The sequence below is a fragment of the Gavialis gangeticus genome, unplaced genomic scaffold (assembly GCF_001723915.1).
Source record: "Gavialis gangeticus isolate Ggan-Ray unplaced genomic scaffold, GavGan_comp1, whole genome shotgun sequence".
Taxonomy (NCBI): domain Eukaryota; kingdom Metazoa; phylum Chordata; order Crocodylia; family Gavialidae; genus Gavialis; species Gavialis gangeticus.
This window is the reverse complement of record NW_017729025.1, coordinates 24,930,124-24,939,792: the sequence shown is the minus strand read 5'-3', so window position 1 is coordinate 24,939,792 and position 9,669 is coordinate 24,930,124. Positions and strand designations below refer to the sequence as shown.

At 45.5% G+C, this 9,669-nt stretch overlaps 1 protein-coding gene across 3 annotated transcripts in view; it reads right to left on the bottom strand.

The window, feature by feature from the left end:
- CDC42BPB (CDC42 binding protein kinase beta) overlaps positions 1 to 9,669 on the bottom strand; it is a 166,900-nt gene that overhangs the window by 151,989 nt on the left and 5,242 nt on the right. For all 3 annotated transcript variants that reach the window (XM_019518528.1, XM_019518529.1, XM_019518530.1), the window contains exon 2: positions 9,632 to 9,669. In XM_019518528.1, coding sequence (XP_019374073.1) covers positions 9,632 to 9,669 — 38 coding nt within the window. The remainder of the gene's footprint in view (positions 1 to 9,631) is intronic.

The window sequence follows — 9,669 nt, the reverse complement described above, 5'->3', positions numbered from 1 at the left end:
ACCTTCTGAATCCCTTGCTAGCTGCAACTCCAACTGTGCTTTGGTTTTCTTGACTTCATCCCTGCATGCCCGAGCAATGCTCTTATATTATTCCCTAGTTATTTGTCCACGTTTCCACTTCTTATAAGCTTCCTTTTTGTGATTTAGTTTACTGAAGAGTTCCCTGCTAAGCCATGCTGGTCTTCTGCTCATCGGGAAGGTTTGTTCCTGCACTCTCAGTAAGGCTTTTTTAAAGTACAGTCAGGTCTCCTGGACTCCTCTCCCCCTCAGACTGGCTTCCCAGGAGATCCAACACATGGAGTTCCCTGAATGAGTCAACATTTGCTTTTTTGAAGTCCAAGGTCCTTACTTTGCTGCTCTCCACCCTTCCTTTCCTCAGAATCCTGAACTCAATCATCTTGTGATCACTGCTGCCCAAGTTGCCATCCATTACTACATTCCCCACCAGATCTTCAAATTTTATTAAAATGTGATTGACATTGTCATAACAGTTGTGAAATGTACTGAATTCCTTTAATTTACAAGGCATGTAGCTTGGGGATAGGATATTTTCACACAAACAAAAGTTAAACACCTTCACAGTATCCAGTTTACATCAGATACACATCAATGGCTACTTACCATATTTACTCAAATACAAGACAAGATTTTCCCACCCCAATAAGCATGGGGGGCAGGGAGGAAGCCCTTCATTTTACATTTGCATACAGGGAAACCTCACAAAATATACTGTCTATCATTAAACTGCTGCCAAAGCAGATGCACAGTAATGGAAACCAACTATGAAGCTGATTAAACACAGCCAACACTGAGCATGACTATAAAGCACATGGCCCAGACTGGGCATCCAAGCTGATGGGAACCTACCACAATGACAGCCTAGTGCAACCGTCTGAATAAGACATATGTTAGCGCCTAATAAGTGCAGTCCTGCTCCATGCCAACTTTTTTAAGTGAAGGTAAGCTACTATACTGCATACGTTTCGACTTCCTCTTCACTCCCACAGCTGAGCTCTGCCTTTCTTTCCCATTTCCACTTATTTCTGTTTTTTCACCAGCCTTAAATGTCTGGCAAACATTGCCAAACAGGGCCCCAGGGTTCACTAGAATCCCTGTCATCCCCTCCCTCAGGCTGACGTGTATGATTAGCGTGGTCTCAGCCTGCATGAGATGGAGCTGGACCAGGCTGCCCTGCACCTCATCTGCATACAACTTTTTGGAGAATCCCAAGATTCATGACAATAACACCGGATTCTAGTCATGAGAGGGGGTGAATTAGCATATGAATCCTCTGGGGTTGGGGTGTGAAGGTAATCTGGAATACACATCCGTATTGAGCAGTGCTGAGCTGTTCACCTTGGTTTGAAATGCTGTTGACTGGCTGGGGTGCAGCCCAATGAACTATTTGGTAAAATCACTAGCCTTTTGGCTTTGAACTAATATCATGCATAGTTGCTTTTTATATAAGGTTCAGCATATGAATTCTGGGTGAATGAAGTCTATGGGTACCTATATATGCAAATATACAAGAATGTTTATTTCAAGGTCAGTGTTTTCAAATTGACCCTGTACTTCCATGTGCTCAGAGAGACCAAGGCCTGACAGTCAGAAAATATGGGCTGCAGGGGGAAGAAGTTGTAGGGAACTGAGGGCAAGGGGGCTACCTGACCCCTCAGAGATTTATTTTCCCTGCTGTAGCAGTGGGAAGGGGACAAATTCAAGGCAAACCTCTAATAGTTAGGATTCTATTCTGGAAAATTTTAAGTTAATAAATTTTCCATATATAGAAGCTAATTACTAGGGAGTCATCTTAAATTCAAGCAAATATGGTATGTATATATAAGCAACCTTTTATTTAAACTTCATAAACCGATGTTGTACCTGATAATGGAAGTACAGCCTTAGCTGAAGAGAGCTGTCCCAGTACAGAAATAGCTACTGGTGTATATACAGTTATACCTGCAAAGTTACACTTAGAACAAGTAAAATACTGGTAATAACCACTCACCAAAACTGATAAAAGATATACAAGATGCCAATTTAATGTACTGGCAACATGACAACTGCTCCTATGGTTTAAGGACTTTTGTTGGTTGGGTTTCACACCTCTTCACGCTCCTGACTGAGCAAGCTGCACTGTCTGTAGACTTGGCTTGAGTTTTGAAGTGATTTAATTAAAATGATACAAATGTGCACATGGGAGTTTTTATTTGTTTAAAACTAGCTTGCATTACCTTACCCTCCACTGATAAATTTAATAATGATGCCAGCTAAACCAACATACCCATGGTTTAAATTGAGTTAAGTATCCACATAGGATTCTACGCTACTCGGCTAAATCAGTTTAAAAAAAAATCATAGACTGCTAGTAAAACAGTGTGTGCAGATCTGTCTTAACAAAAGCTACTGCTCACATTTAACCATCTTTCAGAGGGATAAACAGTGGAAAGGAAGAAGTGGGAATAAAGTATTCGTTCCAAATGCTCATTTCTAATCTTTGTCTACTTAGCCGTTCGTATACGTAGTGAAAATGTGCCCTTAAATCATATAAAAATCTGGCCCATCATTTTCAATAGCATATATTTTTAGAGGGTTTGTATCCAGAGACTGAGTACTCACCATTTTCCCAAGAAAAATCAGAGCCCTTAATACATGTTTCCAGTTTGGCATGCAGAAATACTAGATGTATTTGACAGTGCAGGTCTTGATTAAATACTGTTTCAGCATTAAGTCCCCAATAACTAGAATGATGGCCATTTAGATCTCTAACACATCTAAAGAGACTCATGCACATGCTATACTCGGGGTGGGAAAAATACAGCTTGTGGGCTGGATCTACCCAGCCAAGGGATTTTATCTGGCCCACGATGGGTGCCTCAGCCCCATCAGGCCCAGGTGTGGGGGGCAGCCCAGGCTATGGCATGTGCAGCTGGTCCCACTGCCCCCAGGCATAGAGCAGGGCTGGGGAGGCATGGCGGCCAGACTCCACTTCCCAGCAGCTTTGGTTCCCTCCAGCTGCTGCTGCCTGGGCACCTTGGCCCATCCAACATGCACCCAGCACTGGGGGTGCCAAATGGAGTAGGTGGAGTCTCCATGGAGACTGGCCCCTGCAGCAGGGTGTGCTGGGTCGAGAGAAGGATGTGATGGGCCATGGGCAGGCGAGGAGCCGTGTCCAGGAGCGGGATGGGTAGGCAGGGAAAGGTCAGGATCTCAGAGCAGTGACAGCATGGGGCCGTGCTGGGAGTAGATTGCAGCTCTGCCCCAGGTCCCGGCCTCACACTGTCACCACCCCACAATCCCAGCTCCCCTGCCCCCTCCATCAGATGCTGCTATGACCAATGGCCCCCTTCCCACCTGCCTCCTGACCAAAAGTGCCCTAGGCCAGTCTGGATGGGGAGACCCCGCCTGCTCCATCCAGATCAGTCTAGTAATTAGAGGTGCACCGATATATCAGTCACATATCAGATCAGTACCGATAAACAGAAATTAACATTACTGGTTATTGGCATTTTTTGGCTGGTATAGCCGATAATGTCACCAATAAATGCCACATGCAGGCACACAACCAGGAATGCAGCTGGGCAGCTTGGAGAGCAGCGCCCTGCTAGTAAGTCTGTGGGGGAGAAGAGGTGGGGGGAGGACAACAGATCAAGGCCCCCATGGTAAGGAAGGGAGCGGGGAAGGGGCAGGCACTGCCCAGCCAGTGCAGTGAATGGAACCCCAGGGCCAGGAGCAGGATGGAGCCCTGGGCAGTTCGTCCAGGGTACACAGATCCTCACTGCCGCATGCACCCCTGAGGTGGAGCCAGGGACAGTGCCAGACTCTTCCCAGCGGGGGAGCTAGATTGGGGCTGGACTCCAAGCAGGCAGCAGCGAGGAGGGCACAGCTGCGTGGAGTGGTGCTGGAAGGGGTGGCTATGGGGGCAGTAAGGCAAATTTTGAGGGGACTATAGCCCCCACCTCAGTGCCGACCCTGCTCGGGGCACTCGGCTCTGTTGACTTTCTTTTGGGAGCCCTGAGCCAAGCCGAGTGCCCTGAGCAGGGGTGTACTAGGAAGAGAAATAGCCTCCCCCCCGCCCAATTCTCCTTAGCCCCACCCATAGCCACCACCACTGCCACCCGCCTTGCACAGCTAAGCCTGCCTCTCTCCCGCCCGCTCTGAGCCCAGGACCACACGATGAGCCACCCATGGCTCTGTCCCACTTCCAGGCCTGGCGTCCCATTCACCACCTTGGCTGGGCAATGCCTGCCCCTTCCCCACTCCCTCCCTGTGGGGGCTCCAATCTGCCCCATTTACCCCCTTGCCTCCCCCAGGTCCCTTCCCCTCCAGAGACTTTCCTGCAGGGTGCTACTCTGCAAGCTGCTGTGCTGCATTCCTGTAAATTGGCTATCAGATTGGTACCAGCCAATATGGCTGGTTAATAATCAGCTACTGGTATCACCCAAGAAGTTTTTACTGGTGCACCCCTACTAGAAATCTACCACTTAGTAAGTTTTGGTGAGCTGTAGTGGGCTGCAAGGTGGGAGGGGGGAGTACTCACCCAGCCAGCAAGATCTCACCAAAACTCCAAGTGACTTTCCAGCCCAAATACTTGCCTACCTCTGTGCTATACCCTAAAAGTATCCATTGATTTCTGAGACTGCTCACAATTAAAGTTAAGGACATGTCTAAAACAGACACTATTTCCTATTTAAAAATATACTTTCCAAAATGATGATGCCTAATATGGTCTTTGTAAATATGCAAGCTTGACAAATTAAGATTATCCATACGCAATGCAAAAATTCTGGGACTGTATATACTGCAGCTAACTTTCAAGTAGCAAAAGACTGTTACAATGCCACTTTGACAATATTAATCTTCAGATCACCCAAGACACTGATGTAATAATTGTCAAAGAAAATATTTAGGTGTTTAGTTACCATAGTGGAGATTGTGGAATAAACAGCTAAATAGTTATACCTGCATTATGATACAAGTTTCCACATGTAGTTGGGGGGAGACATTTAAACTTGCCTCAAGCCTGAACAAAGATTTTCATGAACTTTCACCTTTACGTTGCCCTAGACAAACGTTTATTAGAAAAACTGTAAAAAGCTTGTCTGTTTTTTTACAAAATAAAGTTTCCTTGAGGGGTCATATTATACACTTCTGAGGTACACAAATCCAATGACAACAAAAATCAACACAATTACTCTAAGTCTATTCACAAGATTTCAAGGTATCTTTAATGATAAATTTGGAATTAATGCAAGCATTAGGCTTTTCAGAACTTGAATCATACTGTGTTTTCTTAATACTTCCATTGTCAGAACTGTTTGTTCAAGTTGCCTCAAATTATACCAACAAACCATATATACAAAATCTAAACAGACAGGTTTAGGGTGGCTGGATGAGGTAAAAAAGCCTCCAACAGTAATCTTCATTAAGACTTAGCATTTCTCCATATTAAACTTTCAAGACAGAAACCAAAAAACCAAAGTATCTCCCTGAGGAAGAATCTAACAAGGGACGCTATTTAAGTTCTGCAATTCAAGTACTTAAATCATTCTCTCTCCCCTGGCCCCCATAGCTGTAAAACTATCCCATCATTCCCCAAAAGTGAAGTATTTGTATTGCAAGAAAGGATTATTTCAGCTTCAGCTGATAAAAGAGATTCAGTGCAATGAACTTCATTGACTACACTGACATTCAGTCAGTTTGCTTATACTGATAAGGCTTAAGTGGTGCCAACTGTAGAAGTTTTAATGACGCAAATAAAGCATTTTCTTGGCAAAATGCAAATTTGAGTAATATTACCTATGAACAAGTTAAGTTAGAAGGACCTTACTGACATTGGCTGCAAAGTCAAACAAGCCAAGTAAGGAAATGTGAGATTTATAGTCACCCATGCAACCTTACTTATGCCCTGCCATGACCATCCTGTTCACTGGGAAAGATCCAGCTAGAAAAATATTTTGTAATCAGTGTCATGACAAAGTATCAAGAGGAAAAAAAAATTAAGTAACCTGTGCATTTCTTACCTTGCAACTGTTTGACTTCACAACCAAAATATTCTATTAATATGAAGGGTTAAAAAAGCCCAAGGCAAAAATAAAAAAGGATGCTAAACTATAACCTTTTCCCACCACGTCAGGTGCAAGGTTTGAAACAAACTTCTGACACTGCAAAAAACTTTTACCATGTGAGATAATTATTTTTGCTGGCTGCAGGAAAAAGCTGTTGTGCCAGAACTACTGGGGCCAAGTCCTTGTCAAAAAGTATCAGCCCAGTTACCTTCTCTTTGCTTCATCCCCAGTAGCTGAGTAAGCTTCTGAGGCTTGATATTTTCTGAAGGAGAAAGAGGACAGGCCGCTGAACCTGTATGCCAAGTCAGGGTTGTCTGGCTGGTGGCATGTGAGGGGTAACTCATGTCCCCTAGGCTCCCAGTTGGGCACTGCTCCCCCACTGTTCTCCAGTACTGCCACTGTGGTCTCAAGGCTCACCCTCTCTCTGCCAGCTTTCATTTCCTGCCCTCACCATGAACCATGGAAGCAGGACAGGGCACAGCAGCCCAGGGGACTTCTAGACAGCACAGCGCATGGGCACCAGCAACACAGCAGAGGCAGTGGAGGGCCCCTGGCCACTTAAAAGTTAGACAGCTTGTGATAACTGAGGGGAGTAGTTGGGGCAACCCAGCTGGATCCTTCCTACTACAGCAGCCTCTTCCTTACAGGCATTTCTAGCACACAGGTCAGCAGCACATGACCTTCAGATCTCCATCTCTGACATGTATAATACTTAAATTATTAAAGTAACTTTGGGGAGTTATTTTTTGTTTTCTTTGTTATAAGGATGAGAACTCAACACAGTGGCAGAAAAAAAAAATTATGCTTATTTACTAGATGACAGAAGAACCCTGCGAGTCATGACTCCTGGGTCTTACTGATGACTTTGGGACAATGTTAAAACAAGAGGCCCTCCAGTCAGGACTCAGTTTTCTATTACTGGCTCAGGAGGAAGAGTATTGGACAGCAGTTAAAGTAATGTTTAGACAGTAACACCAAGCACAAAGATTTGGCAGACCATTTCCGAATGTATGTGATCAGAGTACACCACGTTAATCCCAGTAAGAACATTGTGCACTCTCTCAATTACTTCATTTGAGAAATGGTGTGGCTATTACATGCTTATCTTCTATGGTAATGAGAATGATAATGGGAGTTATAAACAGAAATACGTGGACAAATAAGAGATCCGAAATGCTTCTCCTAGCTTCTAGATCAGATTGTTTTCCTTTGGCTAAAAGATATTTTGATGCAACTTTTCCTCTTCCCCAAATGGAGCATGCGATTCAGCTGGAACACAATATGCCCAACAGCTTCATTTCCTGTGGGAAAACAAAATCCAACTGTCTTGGGTTAAGATGGCAGCCTCTTGGCTCTTGTGTTCAGTGGGACTAAAGTCACAAGATGCTCCAAAAAACTGCCTCCCCTCACACTCTACTGCACTGGGAAATGGTGAGATTCACCTGAACCTTGTGGCATTGACTGTCAGGAAGTACCAGCCAGGGTTCCTGGGAGAGAAGCCCTAAGTTCCAGCATCAGGGACTCTCCCACTTTTTGAAGCTCTGAAGGTCTGTCAGATACAGTAATTGCGCGAGGCTGTGGCTGGCCTGGCAGAGTAGATATAATACATGACACTGCCTCCAGCACTACACTAAGCTGGGCTTCAGAAAGACAGAAACAGACCTGCTGGCCTGTGCACATCCACAGTTATCCCCACATCTCAACCATGTCCTCCATCTTGACAAGCCATAGGGCTTCGCCATGCCCCTCCCGGACAAAACCATGCTTCAACCTCATCAAGGAAAAGCCCCAGAAATTCCACAACTAAACTGCGTTTAATTTGTTCTGCATGATATTGAGATATCTATCAAATAGCAAAGAAATTATAAGCTGCCTTTCACTGTATCTTGATGTCCACACACTATATGTTCACTGATTTATGACAGACTCTATTTTGTTCATAGGAAGTTCCTTCTCCCTCTAACCAGCATGAGAAAACACCAATATCCATTTACAGTGTAGCCCACATTTTAACTACAACTTCATACTGATCCTACACACACTTAACAGTGCTCAATCAAGTTCTGCACATCAATCCTGAACAACCTCTTAACATCGCTGAGGCTGTAATTAAGCTTGCAAATTACACAATGAGGAAGATTAAGATGTTGAGCCCATGTTTATGCCTCCAGCTAATAAAAGAACATGTTCCTAGTGCTGAAGAACCATGTCAATGAAAACGTATAATAAGGGTATTATGGCACAGGTGAAAGGTGTTCCAGAGTTGGCATTTCAGGACATGTATTGGAGGAGCTGTGAGATGTGTACAATTAACCTTAACTGCACCAAAAGGAAGTTTATATTTATGCAACATATACAGTACTGCATCTTTTCCATGCAGCCTTTTGGAGTACAAGCTTGTACCTCTATACTGTATCACCAGAGGGCAACTTGCATACATTTCCATTATTTATTAAAGAGCTACTCCGCATTACAGGACTAGTCTAGCTTAACAATAAATATACTCCTGCCATACATCTGATCATGTCTGCAACCTTTTCATATTTAATTCAAAGAGTCTGATAAATAAAAACTAGGAGAAGTAATTTTACGAGTAACTGAATAAATCTGCCTGTCAGTCACACAACAGATAACAATATGGAGATTATCACCAAAAACTGTAGAGAAAGCATCTCAGGCCCCAGACACCCATCGAACTCCAAACTATTCTCTTCCCTTCAGGACAACCACATCAGTGGGGTCTAGCTACCGTTATATCTAGCTACTTGTCTCCTCATGCAAATTCAATGCATTGCAAGTAATGGCTTTAAAGAACAGGCAGCATCCAGCATGCAGAGAGCACACCGAGCTGCCACAAAACACATAATCGATGCATCCGGGGCCGCAGCCCTGCAAAGCAGATGCGATAAAGTAGTTAATTATTCAGTTGGCAATCGCATTACTGACGTCAACAGAAGACTCCAGGAAGTGAATCCTCTTAGTTTGTTAGTGTCTAACAAAGAGTGGAGGTCGCCTCAGAAATGAAGCAGAACCAGCTGTCCCATGTGGAGTGCGCGGGCCCGAAACATTCACAACCTGCATTTGCTCTTCCTGACACTCCCCCCCAAGGAAGTCTAGGCTTTTTCTTAATAAAAGGAAAAGAAAGATCTTTCAAGCATACAGCACAACACAGGTGCCACCGTATGCAGCCCACTCCCCTGCAACCACTCGTCCTGCTGCACGTCAGCCGCCCTTCCCTAGTCCTGGGCCCACAAGTGGGCTGCCACCAGCGCTTTCCCCAGTGCCCGGGGGCCTCCGCCTTGCAAACGAGCTTCCTCCAAGCCTCTCGCTCCCTGCGGCGAGAGACCTGTTTTGTCCTGGGCGCCGCCGCCACCTCCCCCTGGCAGCTCACCCTGTCCTCGCCCCTCCGGCCTGCTCCACGGACCCGCTGACAGCCGCCCTCCCCGCGGGGTGCCAGCAGGCGCCGGATTAGCTCCGCCGGGATGTCAGGTCAGGTCAGGTCAGGTCAGGTCGGGTAGGGTCAGACCACGGGCCCCCCCTGCCCCCACCCCGCCCCAGCTCACCCCACTCGAGGAAGTCGGAGACGTAGCGGTCCCGGCGC